General features: G+C 36.5%; 1 protein-coding gene across 5 annotated transcripts in view; it reads right to left on the reverse strand.

The window, feature by feature from the left end:
* PRDM2 (PR/SET domain 2) overlaps positions 1 to 17,999 on the reverse strand; it is a 62,629-nt gene that overhangs the window by 13,477 nt on the left and 31,153 nt on the right. For 4 of the 5 annotated variants that reach the window (XR_014897001.1, XM_085314474.1, XM_085314473.1 and 1 more), the window contains 2 exons: positions 9,694 to 9,804; positions 4,708 to 9,061 (listed from right to left, as the gene is read on the reverse strand). Coding sequence is in view for 4 of the 5 variants with exons in the window: in XM_085314474.1 (XP_085170600.1) it covers positions 4,708 to 9,061; positions 9,694 to 9,804 (4,465 nt within the window). In the remaining variant the exon portion in view is untranslated. Of the gene's footprint in view, positions 1 to 1,121; positions 2,756 to 4,707; positions 9,062 to 9,693; positions 9,805 to 17,999 lie in introns of those variants that run through there. The other variant, XM_085314475.1, reaches the window with a different exon arrangement.

The following is a 17,999-nucleotide window of genomic DNA, read 5'->3' on the forward strand; positions in this document are numbered from 1 at the left end:
TACAGATCCCCAGCATATGGCACTTCTCACTTTGGAACTGTTGCAGATCGATTTGTGCGAACAACGTCAAAGTGGCAGCATCACTGGMCGCAGCACAGAATTTATCACAGAAAAGATAAACAGTAAAGATGATGGCAACAGAAACTGTGCCACAGCATCAGACAATGAGGGAAGGAAGATGGCTTGTTTATGATCAGTTTGCTGTTAGATATCACTAATAAATGTTGACAATATGATCAAAATACAGTATTAAGACCGAACAGCTCATGGCATTTTAGTTGACAATAACTTAAGGAAGATGTGAAATGACTTATCCAAGGATAAGATTATGCCCCACTGTCAATAACTTAAAAAGAATTCATCTCTTACTATTTATTCTTTACCATTGGAAACACCAAACTACAGTGTACCTTATCACAAYGTATATGTACCTGCAAAAACAAGCAGTACCATAATTTCTGCATCATTTCACCAGATTTTCCCTATCAGTTAAAGTTCAGGGACAACTTTTTTACAGGGAAGATCACAATGTTTTCAACAACAACTTGTCACATTAAGAAGTGAACAGGCAGTTCTCGCCAAAGAACCTTATTCAAATAAAAGYGCTAACTTCAATAGACAACTACGTAGAATATTTATTTGGTCATGCTGGATTAGTAGTGAATATTCTAACCTATGAAATGGGTTACTGTAATATTGTTAGTCTTAATGACGTTACATTAATCCATTCAATGGGGACAGATGACGCAGCTCGCAGCTCCACTGCGGGAGGATGCCACGGATGGAATGGCATTTGGTGTTGGAATGCAACATTCTAAAATTCTGAACAGATCCAAAGCTCTTAAAACATGTTTTTCAATTAAACTGCTTTGGAAGTATCAAGCACATAAAAATTGAATGTTGTGGTATCAAAAATTTGAAAAATATTATGTTTCATTTTAACCATTAAAATGGATAAATTAACTATGTCTACAATAAAAATCAAAAATAACTAATACGCGTCAAATTGTATATGTGTAGACAACTAAAGGATGCAAGCATACTTAATTCCTTCTAGATGTACATTGTTTTATTTTTCCTCATACATTTGATTTCCGTACAAAAGGCAAGCTTTCCACAAGTTTTAAAAAAGTTAACTTTATTGGTTACAGTTATATAAAATATGTCATGATAGCCCCATCTAGTTGGTCATTAAGTGCTTGCAACACCACAGAGACTCTAATACATCTGATAAACTTGCATGATGTATTACATGCTGGAGGAGAAAAATCCCTCTTCATTTGCTTACCTGCATTTAAAGTATCTTCAGAAAGGCTACAATGTTCAAAAGCAATGACAACCCCATTTGTATGTCAAATTGTAATTTTTAATGTTTTCATTAGAATAGTCTTTATATCACTCTTCAATAAAAGAAACAATATAACTAACAGCAAACTTTAATACAGGAACACGCTCCAGATTAACAACCCAAAACAAAAACAAAATGAAATTAATGTAAAACGTAAATCACATATAGTACAATTGAAGTGTCCAAAACAATTTAAATAATTTTAAATATTTTATTTTTTAAACTTGCTACAAATGCTTTATACAATATTTCAACATAAAGTCCCCATAACAGAAATGTAACAAAATGGGAATGATAGTGAAAGTGAAAGTTAAAGTGGCACAAATTCACCAAACAAGTATTAAACTACAAATTTTAAGAGGTAGATTACTTTTTAAGTCAAGAACAAAAAATAAAAGGGGTAGGTATATAATGAAACTCGTCACTTTCCATCAACTCCATCATTCGTCTTGAAAGCTATATGAACACATGAGAAATGATATTTCCATAAAAGTTGTTTAAGAACAGACCAATTTGTTGTTTTAAGTTATTAGATAGAGGTGTGAGACCTTTCAGAGTAATTATATATTTAACTTTCAAAATATACAGGTATGTAGCCCTGTTCTACCCTTTTTGTCAATAAAAAGATACACTGCATTCATTATATATTGTATTTAGAAATTGGTATTGGTATTTCATTGCTATATAAAGTTTTATTTGAATGTATAAATAGGAACTTGGAAAATTCATAAAACATCCAAATCCGTTTTTTTCCCATTATATGCTGGCCATCTAAAGGACTCAAAGAGTGAGACAAGATGGGAAGAAAAGGAAATCCTGCCATGCTAAGTTCCTCTCTACTGATTCATTTAAAAGAAAGGCTGTAAGAGAATTAATACATGACAAAAATACTTTGAGTGTAGCAACATTTTTTTTATCCCTGAATCTACACAACTATGGATAAACAGGGAACTGGCTTTGCAAAGTTTACAACTGAACTGTTTGTATGCACGCCATTCACGAAGGTATGGGCACCATTCATGAAGGTACGGATAAACCCAGGAATCTAAGCATTCAGTTGAATAGCAGATTTGGTTAATTCCTCTGTTTCTTTTGATGTTTTTGTGTGCATTTTTTTAATAGTACCATTTTTTTTCTTTTTTTTTCCTTTTTTTTTTTTTTTTTTAAATCTGAATCATCCTGTAGCCCAGCATGTGTGTCAGGTACCAAATAAGAAAATCTACACCTGGCACTGAATATTAGCAAGAAGCCTGCAGGCAATTTTATGATTGTGAGTCAGCTTCAGCTGGTTTCGCAAGCTTGGTGGATTTCACATCCATTGTCGTAGTGCTTATCCTAAGTTGAGCATGCAACAGCTCTATCATGTCATTAAGGGATTTTTATTTGTTTTGTTTTTACAGGAGATTCCTAGAAAATAAAAAACAAAAACTGAATATAAATGACAAAACAAACTATTTGTGAACGGAGTATGTTTGCACAGAAACTGAAAGGTAAAAAATGAATTTGGAGACAACTATTACGTGAAGCAAATGGCCTTGAAAAAAATAGTAAGAATCAAGATTACCTAGGAAAAAACCAACATGCAGAATAGAATCAAAGTTAGCCTGTGATGATGTTTGCCTATGATGACATTAATTAGTGTATCAAGGCAAAAAAACCCACAATTATTCATTCCTGATATATAAAAGAGATAATGTGATAAACTGTTTATGAACATTATTTCTGACACAAAAAGCAAAAATCCTTCTAGTATAACTATTCATTAAACCAGTAAAGACTGCAAGCTGCCTAAGTAAACATACAGTATCTGAAACAGGGGAATCTTACCCTTAGGTACAACTTTATTTATCCCAAATTCTATTAAGCAACTTCCATATGCACAAATTTTATGCACTCTTTTTGTTTAAGGTCAAATACTTAATTTAGATGGAAAAAATGTGTCATTCTGACTTCAAACTCTACTGATCTTTTGTGGTATTGTGTAAAAGATATTTGCACATAAGTAACTGATCAGAACCAAGTAACATGAAGGTACTGATGTCCTGAGAGAACAGGCATGGTTCACTTTTCTTGTTCTTTAAAGGCATTTTCTATGCCATTAGCCTCCAGGTTCCAGTAACATCTTTTTCCTTCAAAATTTCCCAATYTGAGTGTTAACTATTTTAAGTCAAGTCCCCCTCTAGCTCTTTGAAATGATTCTGCTATGTTGTCTTTACTTTATATGAAGTATTTCCTCAGAACTACAACCTAAAAGGTCTTCACCGCAAGACACAGAAACCACACATAATTTCAATTTTGATGCTTCTTGACAAATTGAGTCAGGGAACACTCGCTCTGAAAGAGGTTACCATTTCCCTCCCCCCTCCACTGTTTCGACAAAATATGCTACCTTTCACCATAAATCTTGTTGTGATAATCACAGCCACGGATTAACATCAGAAAAAAATAAAACAGCTCTTAATTACCAGCGAGTTTTGTGAAARTTCTTGAGGCAATTCAGATGCCTATTTCAAGAATGACATAGCAGGAGCCTGCTAATGTAAATTCCAAACAGTTTTCAAACTATTCTATTGATTTGAGAGACTACATGATAACTTTAAATGGGACTCAGGCACATAGATTTAGAGTATTTTCTTTTCTTTTTTTTTTTCTTTTAAATATTACCCTTTCCTGYGATTAAAAGAATACTTTATCTCAAAATGAAATATAGTGGCACTTTAGTTATAAAATTTGTTTATACTAAAACATAAGGGCATAATACATCTCACAAAATTGCACATTCATTCTTACACATCTATTGCTCCTATATAGAGGTAAGTATTTAGTGATCTGGCTCAATTAGTTTGTATATAGTTTGGTTTTTGTTTTTTAAAATACTTTGGGGGATTTTAATACAATACGCAGAATATTTTTTATTAAAGACTAAAAATCAAAGTTATTTTAGTAAACAGGTAAAAATGCCATCATTATTTTTAGCTTAATGAATTACCATAACCTAAACCAAGAATTATTTTGGACAACCAGTTGCTGGATACCAAATACAAGGCTGTCATTTTCAAGGACGTTACGTTTAACGACATAAGGTTCACTTGCACTCAGGCACTGATACTCTTCCCAGCACTTGCAATTCAATTCATACTTAAAGACATTTTCTGTACAAATTATGTATTATTTCCTGATAACGTGGCAAAATGCATTAAGTATATACATCATACCTCAGCAAGATTGAGCTGCTAACCATATGTTGTAGAAACTGCAACTTTTTATTCTAAATTTGAAAAACTTGAAAAAGACCAAGAAAATTGGAAAAGCAGCAAGCAGTGTTCCTGTTTTGTTTGAACTTCAAATTAAAAGCTTACCTGAAATCTTTTATTTCTTGCTTTGTACTGCTTTCATCTCTTTTGTTTTCTGCTGCCTCTGCATTAGCCGCCTGCTGTAAGCTTCGTGTAATAGGTCCTCCAATCCTTTCTCTAGATTTTACACTGAACCTGTCTGCTTTTTTCTTACTTGCCACAGCAGACTTACTTGGCAAAACAGCTTTATTATTCCTTTGTATTCTGACATGCAATTTCCGGGATGCTTTGCCTGAGATTCCAGAAGTATTCTTAGCTACCACTTTAGATTTTTTCCCTTCAACATGAGTCATTTTGGACACTCTTACAGGACTAGAGTTCCTTAACGATGAAGATGAATTTGGCTTTTTAGATCGAATTGGAGGTACAAATTTAACATTTTGTTTTGATTTGAAGGACGCAGAGGGCAGCTGAATTTGTGCAGGTCCTGAGGTTCGTGCTCTTGTCTTGCCCAAGTGAGCCTGCATGCTCTGCATTTTGATTTCTGCATCTGCCGTTCGCCTACGCTGGTTGTTGCCTTTTTCAGTGCTTGCAGGCAATGAAGAACTGGTAATTTTTTTTGATGAATTTTTTTTMGAGGATGGAGAGATGGGCTTTTTGGGGCAGCTATATGATGCATGTTTGTTCAAACTTCCAATATAAGTAAATTCTCTACTACAGTAGGGGCAGATGTGAGAGTCTGACTCAGATGGATTATTTTTCAATTCTGCCTTCTGCTGTGCAGATTTCTTTTTTTGCAAGATAGCTTTCTGGACAAGCTGGTTTTTCTTTTTCAATGCACTTATTTTTAGTTTATTTGAGGACATTTTGCTTATCTCAACATTGAAATTAAGTCTTTTAGGCTGACCCATTCTTCTGAAGGCATTCTTTCCAGGGCCAGTAATAACCACCATGCCATTTTTAGGCTGCACTGTCTGTTTCAGTGGTACTGGATTTTTTTTGGGTGTGTATCTCTTTTTATCACTGGCAGACGCACATGCCAGTATGTGTTTGTGTAACTCAGGCATGTTATCCACACTTTTTCCACATTTTGTGCAACGAATGGCAGTCGTAAAGGTCTGTGGGATATTGTGGGTAGTGAAATTAGTTGCAGTAACTCCAATACCCATAGGATTACGATGGTGATACTGAAAAGGAGGTGGTTTAAAGCTCGGATAGTGTTGATTGAGACCCATACGAACATCTGGATCTTTAGATTTTACCCCAGAAGCCATTATTTTTATAGTAGTATACAGCTCTTCAGAGGAATCATTTAGATCTTCATCTTCCTCCTCTTTAGAAGGGTCTAAAGAATCTTCTCGGAGGCTCTGCATGTGTTCTACATTTGCCTTGCTGGGGTCAGTGAAATTCTGGGGTCTCAAAGTCCCACTTTCAAACTCATGATGTGTGCATTCTTTGTCTGGATGGAGATCTCGCTGATGCTGTTGCAAATTGCACAAAAAAGCAAATTCCTTTTTACAGACTGAACAAACAAAGATATTTCCTACTCCATGAAGCAGAAAGCGATGTTCTGACAAGTCTGTTTTATCCCTAAAAAGCTGTACACAGAATTCACATTTGAAGGGCCATTCTTCAGCATGAACAGATAAATGCTTAGTTAGGTCTTTAATAGAAAGAAAAGGTGATTCACAAACATTGCACACAAAGCTTTTATTGAATGTTTCCTGAACTATTCCTGATTCACTTGAAGTTTGAGGATCTTCTCTTGCCTTTTGTTCATTATCATTTTCTTCCTGCTTTATTATTGGGAAACTATTTTCAAGATTATCAGTAGAGGAAACAACAGAAGAAACCACTGAAAGAGGAGGTGGAGATGGAGATGATGATGATGATGAAGAGAAKGAGGAAGAGGAGGAGGAAGAGGAGGAAGAGGAGAGAGTAGGAGGACCAGGTGAGGCAGCAGGTTCAACAGAAGGAACAGGAGACGGAGAAGGAGAAACTGTAGGTGAAAGAACGGGTAGTGGGGACTGGGCAGTAGTGTTAGAGAGTGGTGATGGGCAAGATGACGTGTTAGTGGCACTGGCAGAGACATCCGGAATTGTTAATGGTATCGTGGGAAGAAGGGGAGGAGGTGATGTAGCAACGGTTAACACAGGTGGGCAGGGTGGGGGGGAAGGAGGGTTTGTTGGTGTCAACAAAGGAGGCAGCTGGCACATTGAAGGTACAGATGTCTGTGGCACAGGGGAAACAGAGGAACTAAGGGTTTCAGTGTCAACAGAAGATGCAAATAAACTGGGATCTGTGTCAGGTTCTGCCTGAGGTTCCAATGATTTACTTGGGCTTGGGCTTCTGTTTGCACAGGAGGCACTGTCCATAGCTGCATCCATTCCGTTATACTCATTCAGCAGAACCTTTTGTAACATGCAAGTGGTTGGTTTCTTCTTCTTAACACCACTACAGGTTGGCTGTATGGAATTRTTTTCTTTACATTCCCTAATCTCAGCATCACTGCAAGGCTTCTTGTGCACACTTAAATCTAAKACAGATTCCCAGGGAACCTGATTCTTATTTTTGACATCGGATCTTTGTTTTACACCACTAGATAAATCCAGTGGCTGCTGGTTGCACACATTGCCAAAAGTTGGAGTTGCTGTCCAGTCTTTAGATATTTTATAGTCTTCAAAGCAAAGAGGGCTCTTAGTTTCTCTTTCTTCCCTTCCAGCCAAGCTCCACACAGGTGAATTGCTGTGGCTTTCTAACTTTGGCATTTTTGAACTMCGAACACTATCATTCCACACAGTTTTTCCCTCACCTGATTTAACAAAGTCTCGAAGCACTGGACTATGCTGTGGAGAGCTGGGAGGAGAGCTGGTCCTTCTTTTGAATCTGCTAGATACTGGAGGCAAAATAGGCGGTGATGTAACAGAAGGTCCTAGTTTAGGGATTTCACTTGATGGGGTTATCTTCTTAGTATCCTGTGTCTGAAGAAGTTGTTTTAATTTTGATGACAAATAAATATTTTTTTCTTTATGAAAAGTTAAGTTCTCTGTTGAAATGCTAAGAGGCAAATTTAAAGAACTAGTAGGAGTTATAGGTTCTGCGTCTATTTCAGTTTTTATTTTTGGTACAAGAGGAGGGCTAGCTGTTCTCCTCTTTTTGGATTCACTGCTCCCACTGCTGGAGGGCTCCTTAGGAGGTTCATTCCCATGTGTCTGCGTAACCTTTAAGTTTTGGGAAATTTCCACTGTGACAGGACTGATTATACAATTTAGCCCATACAAGTCTGCAGAGTTAGACTCCATCTGAATCACATCACAATTACTAGTGCTGCTATTGGACTGAATTTTACCATCAATGTAATAATTTAAGTTTTCAGAGATATTGCTGGAAATATCCATAATATAAACATCATCCACTTCACCTTCCTCTTCTATTTCTGTGCTTGCTATGTACACACTCTGGACTGGTGGGGCCTGCTCAGTTTGAAGTTGTGGCTCTTCAGGAAAGAATCCTTTTCTTCTGACACCTTTGGGAATAAGATGACGCTCATGAACCCTACGCTGATGCCTCCGCATGTTGGTATGAGTTCCAAAAACCTTTTTGCAGTATTTGCATGGATGTAATTCTTTGGGTTCCTTATTCTCTTCAGCAAAAGCAGCATTGGAAATTTCTTGGGAGACTTTCTCAGAATCCAAGGCTACAGAATCTTGCACAAGACTGGAAATGTTCAAGTCATCTTTAAGACCATCATCCACAATTACTTGGTTATCACCAACATTATCCAGGTGTTGTGATGACGTTAGTGTTAAAAATGGTTTCCTTTTCAGCCCTGCCTCATGACGCCGTTCATGTCTTCGCCTGTTGATTTGCGTACCAAAAGCTTTCCCACAATATCGACATTTGAAAGCATGGTTAACAGTTGATATATGGATGTGCATGTGGCGTTCAAGTCCTTGCTTTGTTGTGAATTTCCTCTCACAATGTTGACAAGGAAACATAAATGTTTCCTGGACATCACCATTTGATTCATCTTTTGCTTTTGGAATTTTCACAACAAGTTTTTTCTTTGGAGAGCTTTCTGGAGATTCTTCTGACATACTCTTTTGCTCTTCCATAGAGTCTAACTTTTCTTCACATATCAAAGGCATTTCTGCATTCTCTTTAGGTGTACTGGCATCTTCCATTTCCTCCTCATCTTCCTCCTCTTCATCATCTTCCTCTTCATCATCCTCCAAATCATCCGATCCACAGCTTATTGTTGTTCCTTGGGTGTCTTCAGTTACCAATTGTGACTCACTGGTGGGACTGGGGATCATCAGCTTTGGAAGTACATCTTGATTTACCATTTCCTGAATCACAGCCGTTTGTTCCAGGGACAGCACAGCAGAAACAGAAGGTTTTTCATCTTCCTCCTTATGACCTAATAAACAAAGTATGAAAAGTATGAGCCATTATAACAAACACTCAAAATATACTACTCTTCTACCTTGTCCTCTAACAGAATATAGTCAACATTTATGACCCAAACAAGATTTATCACCATTGTGATTTGGTACCGAGAATAAAACTGTACTCAAATTTATTTGCTGAAACTTCAGCAAAACATAGGCAACTGCTTAATTATAGTAAGAAACTTCGGAATGAACATTATGACCAAAAAATGCAAAACAGTCGAGAGTACTGGAATATTTCAAAGTAGACTTCAGAACAAAAAAGGTAATTGCTATATAAGGAGGTATTCTTCCCTAGAAGGGTAGAAAAGCAATGATTGTATAACTAAGTTCCAAAGATGTTATTCTAGAAGGACTTTTCTCTGGTTTTATGTTCTGCGGAATTTAGATTCACATCCAAGTTTTACAGTACATCAGTTTTTCCATATCGTCAGAGTTGCGTGCTTAAGGAAATACTTCTGACATCCACATTAATAATACAGGTAGGGCATACGATACAAACATGTTCACTTTGCTGTTCTGCTTAAYATATTAAATGAGACAGATGTCCTCCTTCAATTTAAAAAGATAGAAGAATGGTTAGATACTTGAGAGCTCTTACCCTCTTTAGAATCCCTCATATCTGCAGAAGTCGAATCCAAATCGGTCTTTTTCTGCTTTGTATCYGTTGCCTTCTTTCCCTTGTTTTTACCCTCCTGAGTCTTTTTCTTTCCTGGGAGGGAAAAAAAAAAGAAATATATATGTGCTCGTCATTCCTGTTCAGTAATTCTTATTTTTCATATCCGAGTGACAGAAGTTAAAAAACAAAAACAAAAAATAACATCAACCCCACATGCCAAAAGTGCTGAAGTCCAAAGTGTAAAACAAAGGAAGCAAAAAAGGATGACTTAGAAATTATACATCAAGGCATTTAATTTTCATGTCTGCTCTGTGATTATAAATTGATACAACAATAAGTCTTTACGACCTACAAGAAAYAGTTTCATACACTGAGTTTCTAAAACCCAGAAGAGTCTGAAATAGCAAGCATAAACTTTATGGAAATGTACTGTCTGAAGTTAATCAGCTTATCTCATACAGTTACACAATCCCTTTGCATAGCTACTAGATTAACGTGTCCAATACTAGCATACTGTTCATCTTTACTGACCATCTTTACTGACAACTGGAAGACCGTAAGTGGAATCCTACAGAGGCTTCTATGCCTGTGTGAACRTTCTGAATAACGACTTGGAGAAGACAGTTATATTAAAAGCAATGAAGTACACTATGAGAAGACTAAAAGCAGCATGATCTGGACCAAAATGTTAACGGCAGTAAAAACAAGTTAGATTGAACTGGATAATAGCAGTGAGGTATTTTATCACGTYCACAGACGCAAACAAGTTTGCTAACCCTTTCTGTTCACCAAAATTAAGAAGCATTTAAGGGCYACACAGGAGGATGAACATACTGTGAAGATTAGGACAAAATGGCATCATGCAGACTTAACCAGTGACACAAGACGTAAAGACACTATAAACGTCATTAACCATTGCACGGCAAAGGTGTAGTGCCTCCCCGCCTCAGACTTAAAGATTCAATCCTATAATATCTAGAAAAAAAAGGCAATGACTGTGTAATAACAGATCAAACACTTTCATACTGAAATCATTGCAAATACTGTATTTCCCTACATAGACTGTCATTTTACATATGCAGTTGAGACACCAATTTCTTCTGAAACTTCACACTTCCACACACTCACCTCTTAAGAATCAGAATTCTCCAGAAGCAGCAAGCCAAATTCCTCCTTTGCCCCCTCTAAACATAGGGAACGCTGTTCTTTAACATACTGACCCTTCCCTCTAGTCAGAGGTGTGAATCATAGCCCTAAATCCATCTCTCATGTAAAAACACATTCTTCCAACTCATAATCCTGTCAACAAGTGCCTCCTTTTTTCTTAAAAACATTTTTCATATCTAGTGCCAAGAATTTGTAAACGCCTTTAAAGAAAACTGCTCCTATCTATTCAAACAGGAATCTTCGAAGTATGTGCCCCCTCCTATAGAACAGATCATAGAGCAGGTCAGCTTTAAAAAAGAACATGCTTGTTTGTATTTGAATATTCTATATCATCTACATTTATCTCTCAAGAAGCTTGAGTTTAACAGGCTCTCCCAGAATTCCACAATGTGTTTTAGTTTTGTATCTAATTATCCAACTTTTCTTATTCCAATTTAAGAGTTTTTAGTCTGAGAAACTGGTAATACAGTCAACATTCAGAATAATTTTGTCTTTGGAAAATACACATATCCTTAACTAAACTAGCAATTATCTCTTAATATTGCCAAATATTACAACAATCACTATCTTTAAACACTCCTTAATGAATGAACTCCAGCTGACTTGGCAGTACAATACAAGGCTTCAATACCAAATGCTGGCAAGTTGCCACAAGTTTCAGCACATGTTTCAGTGTTCACATAGGCATAAGGAGTTTAAGTGTTTCTTTGACAGGCTGTTTAATATTCAGTTTGAACATAACTCAGTAAGCATCTAGATTGGAATAAGGAGGGTGTCAAATACATTTCCAGATGTATTTAAACCACCTCAACTCTCGTGAAATGCACTAACACAGACTGTTTCTAGGAACTAGGCTCAACTGTAAAACTTCAGTAAATTTCTAGAGAATCAGACATGCATCACCATACACATTAGGAGCAAAGTGGCAAAACACAGTCTAGCTATTAGAATCTTTAACTTTTTGTAGGCTGCTTATTATTTGAAGACCAACATCAGTATCTTGACTTAAAAGGCAATGTTCTAAAAGCATGCCTCACACCTTTACAGACAAGACCGGAAACAAGGAGGACAAGACTGGTCCACAAAACACAAAGACTACTGATGTGCCCCTTCTCCTCTAACAGTGTCTTTTCCCCAGATAAAGATACAATTTATCTAAAGGAGCCTCCCTGGGCCTCACATCACTGCCAAACTTAGTCATGGCTAGAGACATTATTTTATTACATAGTGCAGCATATGATGGCATTGCAGATATAGTCACTGTGCATTTCTACAGCTGCTTCTAGAGCAGTGCCGAATTTCAGCATAATGCCAGGTGCTGTTAAAGGCTTCAAACTGGAACCCAATTAATTCTTACTTACAGTAAGATTAGAAATTAGAAAAATTAGAAATTGCATTCTTTAATATCTGAGGTAAAATACATTAAAAAAAGTCTCACAAGCCCTGAAGAGAACATAGGATTTCCAAAGTGTCATCAGTTTGCAGAGCACTACAGTACCCCAAATCTGACTGTAACCCATGAAATCACTAGGACAGCAGACTTTATAACTCAAACTGAATTACTCAGGTCATCTCCTTGCTTATCCTATCGATGGAAAGATCTGCAAGATACTGCTTGACACTCCTGGGGAAAAAAAAATGCAAGCTGTTCAGACATACAGTTGGAAAATTTTCAAGTTCTTGGCCTTTAAGTATAAACACATTTGAAGAGAAGATTCATCTAGCAGCCAGCCCTTACTCAGAATAGCAAACAAAGTTACTTCCATACATACATAATTTTAGATGTGTCAGATCAATTTGTGACAAGTATCAACTAGAGATACCAACTATTTTTCAATGTTTTCCTTGGATCAGTTTTAGCTCAGTTATTTTCCTACATTGCTGTTCTCCTTATAAAGATTAAAAGAATYCTCTGTAGTCAAGTATGGCAGTGACTGACCCAGACGCACCTATTTCAGTGTCTTAGGTGTAATAGGGACCAATAGAAGATGCCCAGGAAGGAGAATTTAAGAACAGAGTACTGATAAAATGATACTTCCCTAGTACACTCTCCCAGCTTAATCTATCTGCAATTCAGGAATTTTAAAAGGTAATATCTAATAGGCCTTGATAGACTTTCCCTCCTGAGTTCGCAAAGCACTTTTGAAATCCACGTAGATTTGAAAGATTTGCCTCCTTTTTTCTCCCTGCACACTTCCAATGAAAACTAGCACCTGCAATTTTGATATAAAGGATATGCATGAGTAACCCAATATATCCGTCTCTTAAATTTCTTACAGCTTAATGTGTCAAGAACTAATAGAAGCCCACAGGAAGGAGAAAAAAAATCCTTACAGTACAGAACCTGGTGGAAGCCTGAGTATAAGTACACACGTGCACTTACCATCAGGTTCCTGAAGGGTCCTACATAGCTGCTACTGCCAGCTGGATCCTCCACTTGGTCTAAACAAGAAAGATACAGGAATGAAACACAGGGAAAGTGAAATGGAAACAATGACAAAAGAATAAATGAAGGGCAGAAATCAACATGTGTATGTGTACTAGAAGAACTGCAAAAGAAAGATGCAAAGGAAACTGAATGAAAGAAACAGATGGAAAATAGCTACTTGCCTACAGTGAAAAGTTCAAAAGAGGAATGAATCAATTTTTTATTTTCTCTTGTCACATAATGGTTAAATATAGTTCCTTTTTCTTCCCTTTCCTTCATTTACATGTTGTAGATAAGTTAGCAAAAGCATTACCTAGCTTTTATACCCTTACACTACCTGCAGAACCTCTGCTAGCACAAGCACTCTGTGCCCACAGGCACAGAGAATATCATGATAGCACCAAYGTCCAAATAATCATCCAATACTAATGCTATACTCCCGCATATTCAGAGGAGTTCAGATGTCAACTAAGAAAAAATAATAATCCGAGAAAGAAATCTTTATTCATCTACACTTAAGAACTTGAAGTCTTAGTTGATCAAACTAAAGCATCTCAGATAACCTACAGGTTTTTTTGCTGACATTTGTTGTTAACAGAAAACAAATGAAACTGTCAAACAGCTGACAGTGACTTCTCTTGAGATAGCATTTCCTTGCATTTAGACTTGAATCCTATCATTAAATATTGCTAAATTGTACAAGAAGTTATTGGCTTTAATAACTTTAAATGTGACAAGCGTTCACAGTTATTTCTATAAAGTATGACGGAAAAATCTCACATCTGATCTCAAACAATGCTTTGATCATTTACAAGAAAAATGGCAAACGTTTGTCACTAGCCCAGTCTTTTGGGAGAAAGCGGGAAAAAAGATAATCACTGGTATTAGTTTGAGGCATTCCTCTGAAATCTGTAGTCAACACATCTACCCCATACTCATTTATTTCGTTGCTAAAAAAGCACTGTGGCAACAGCGGCTGAAATCTCAAGTCCTCTAGAAAACAAAGGAGAAGCTATTTCATTGACCTCCTGAAARGCGTCCTTAGATCACAGACGACCGTGGCTACCTTGGAAGGCTATGGCTAAAGGGAAAAGGTCAGGTCTGCATATGCAATACTGACAAACAGTGATCATCACATGCAGTTCCATGACACGAATTACACCGTAACAGCATAAACTTGTTGGTCTTATCCCTTTGGGATTTGATTCAAATTCAGATCTTTGAGGTTTTCTCCTATTAAAAATAAGTATTTTGACACTGCAGAGAATGAAATAAACAAAAACTGATTGTATACACAAGCTAAAATATTCTTACAGAAACACCAGCAGAAACCAAAACTGCACAAGCATTTCAACATTATTCTAGTGATTTCTAAAATATTGCTGCAACTTCTAATTCGAGAAGCAGTTTGTTGCACAGCATAGGAATTCCTCCAATATCTAGGACACTAGTAGGTATGTCATGTTTTTTTGAAGTAAATTACTTAAACCTCCAAGTATCTACAAAAATCTGACTAGCTGTTCATTCTGGAAGATAGGCTAGAAAAAAAACATACAATAAAAAGCCGTATCCAGAAGAGGAGAAAATGTTAGCTGAAGAAGCATAAAAATATAGACAAAAGCATGTTGCAGTGGTCACTTAATCTTCTCCAACTACGAATGTCAGCATATAAATCTTTTCAGAGAAAGATCTTGCATATTTAAAAAATGTAATTGATTAAACAGAGTAAAGAAACTAAGCACCAAAAGGAAGAAATACACTATTTACTACTATTAGTACTATTTTAATTAAAAACATGTGAACACTAAAGCTGGCCCTTTAACATACTTTCCCTGTTAACATTTAAGTGTCCCAAATTTTGCTCTTCGAATTTTCTGTTCTACTATTAGCCACAGCTCATTACATAAAAAAATCATGTTTACAAAACCTTTTATTATTATCTATCAACAGCTGCTCAGACAGCAAAGTAAAATCACAAACCTCTTGGCTGATAAGACTGCGACACACCTGCACATTCATAGTTGCTTCCAGCCACTAACACCAAGAACAGCTCAGAAATCTTAAGAGTAGGGAAAATAGGTATGTCATACTTTATACATTACATAGGTAGATTACTTGCATAATTGCAGGGACTACAAAAATTACTGAAAATGTGACCTCAATCCCACGAGGTTCTGCAAATATTTTAAAGATCTAAGCCAAGAGCCACATTTCAGCGCATGTGCTACAGGCTATGTTTTCTGTCGGTCAGTTTTGAAGAGGGGCTGCACGTTTAAACACTGCAGAGTTATTCCCACTGTATTACCAAATCAAAGAGTATTTGACTATTTAAAGAGCATCCGCCACTTCACAGCATATGGTAAGCAAACCAACTCTGAAATGTGATCCAAAGTTCTCAGTGATTTGATATAGGCCAAGTTATTCCCCTACATTGTTCAAGACACTACACTGCAAGTTCTTGGAAAGAGGAAGCTGAAGTCAAAATAGCAGGCATAAGTTACAGACTTAGTAAATATTAGACTAGGAAAAGAAAACAGGACAATCTCAAAAAAAAAGCCTTAGCAATTCAGTTTTATTGAAAAAAACACTTGAATATTATGACATCAACTTCCAGTATTTCTCTCATATTACTGTTAACAAAACAACACACCAAAGTTGTTCTTAACTACTTGTATTTTAAGTACTAACTTGCAACTCACTTAATTAGCATAAACTCAACCAAAAAAAAAGTGTATTTTTGAACACACATATACATTATTAGCTAGGGAGGGACCATCTTTCAAACTCAGATCTTCAAACTTAAAACAAAAACATGAAACCACTGACTAGCAAGTGCTCTGGGGGAAAACACTCTTGCACTGGCAAGATAAATTACTACAGAAACAAGAAAGATGCAGAGGCTTACACCCACCAGAACCCTGAGGCTGATACTCAAATACGGCCATACTGCTTTGGTGGTAAATTTTATTCACATACTAAGTTGGTATGAGTCAAGTCAGAAAAAGGGTGCATTTTTTGTTTGCTTGTTTCACTGTTTTTCTCTTTTTGCTAATGTAAGATATGATATACTAGGAGCATTTTTCAGTTTAGCTGTAAAGATGCATCCTATTTCTTTGGCATATTCCTCACACACAAAACCCTCTGATGAAATTACCACCCTGGCTAGAAAGGTAGCTATCTTTTGGAATTCAAAGATACAGAGCAAGTATAACACTAACCGACTTTTTCCCTTTTCAGACTAAAGCGTTCTAAAACTGAACATAAAAAAGGATGCAAATGGGAGAAAAAGCAGTACATTTGTATTCACATTCCAGTAATTTTATGAGTGAAATTCAAGGCTTATATAAAAGGCACACCTCAATTTTTTGAAATAAAAATAACTAATTAAACTATATGTCAATTAAATCTGAATGGCTACATAAACTATATCATTAAAAGGGCTATTTTAACAGTGCTGTGAAGTACGTAGGAAATACACAGAAAATGTCAACATTTTAATGTCATGACAACCTTGTTTTCCTCAATATATCATTATTCTAACTAACTGGTGAGCCACAATCATATACAAATAAAACAGACATGAATTTTTCTTGCAATACCATTACAAAGTTATCAGGATACAATTAGTTCGTACAGCCATAACTTTAGGTACCATTAAGCAAACAAAATGCAAACATTGCTAAACTGCTCACTTTGATTTTAGTGTACAAAAATTACCATCTGAAAGTGCAATGTAATTTTAACTTACGATTTCTGGGAATCCTGACAATAACTTAGAGCTGAGAATATCTTAGGTTTGTGTTGCCCATCTTCCCAACTCTAACATACTGAATAATTCTAAAATCTGACAGTCATAATAGATATAATTACGTATTTTGGAAAAATCTGGAAGATTCTGAGAGTTGAGCCAGAAGTCCCAACACTGTAATGCAGAACTGAGGATTCAACTGGATGTCAGCACAATCTCCTTACGGTGGCCTCACCATTCGCTGCTGGATTGTATCCTCTCACAGCTGGAAGATCAGATTATCCATCAAGCCTTAGGCCTAGCACAACCCTGCCACTGTTCTCATGACAAAAACTCAGCAGGGAACTGTACTTGAACCGCTCATGATCCATGTAACTCAGATGCCAGAGGCTGACCACCCTTGCCTTAGTTCAGCTCTGCACATCCTTTCTTTACAGGCTGGTAGCAGAGACGAGCAGGGCATACACAGGGTTAGCTTGTCCAGCAACAGTTTCACTTAGGTCAAGCAATACCAAAAGGTCTCCAAAACAGAGCTCAGCTATCTTTTGAAAGCTAAAGGTTTGAAAATAAGGTCTTTGGAGAGAAGTTGCATGCCTCTATTTCAGATACCACAGTTTCACTTACTATAATTCAAAACTTAATAACCAGCATAACTTCTRCTGGTTGAAGGCCACAAAACAGCAGCACAAAAGATAAATGGTCATTTAACATAAGCAGTAAAAGCAACTTTAGCAATCATTTTTTCCCCACGCTTTTTTCCATCACAACTTGCATCTCCTCTTCCATAAGATTCATGCAAGCTTACAAAGCATTAGCAGGACAAAGAAGGATAGTATAAGCACAGAAGACATAATAAACTTAACAGTAGTGCTACTACTATCAAACTAACTCTTTATAAATACTTCCCACATCAAGAAAACATTCTTTTTCATATTATAAATGCAT

This window comes from Rhea americana, unplaced genomic scaffold, assembly GCF_003343005.1.
Source record: "Rhea americana isolate MKP2758 unplaced genomic scaffold, rheAme1 scaffold_404, whole genome shotgun sequence".
NCBI lineage: Eukaryota > Metazoa > Chordata > Aves > Rheiformes > Rheidae > Rhea > Rhea americana.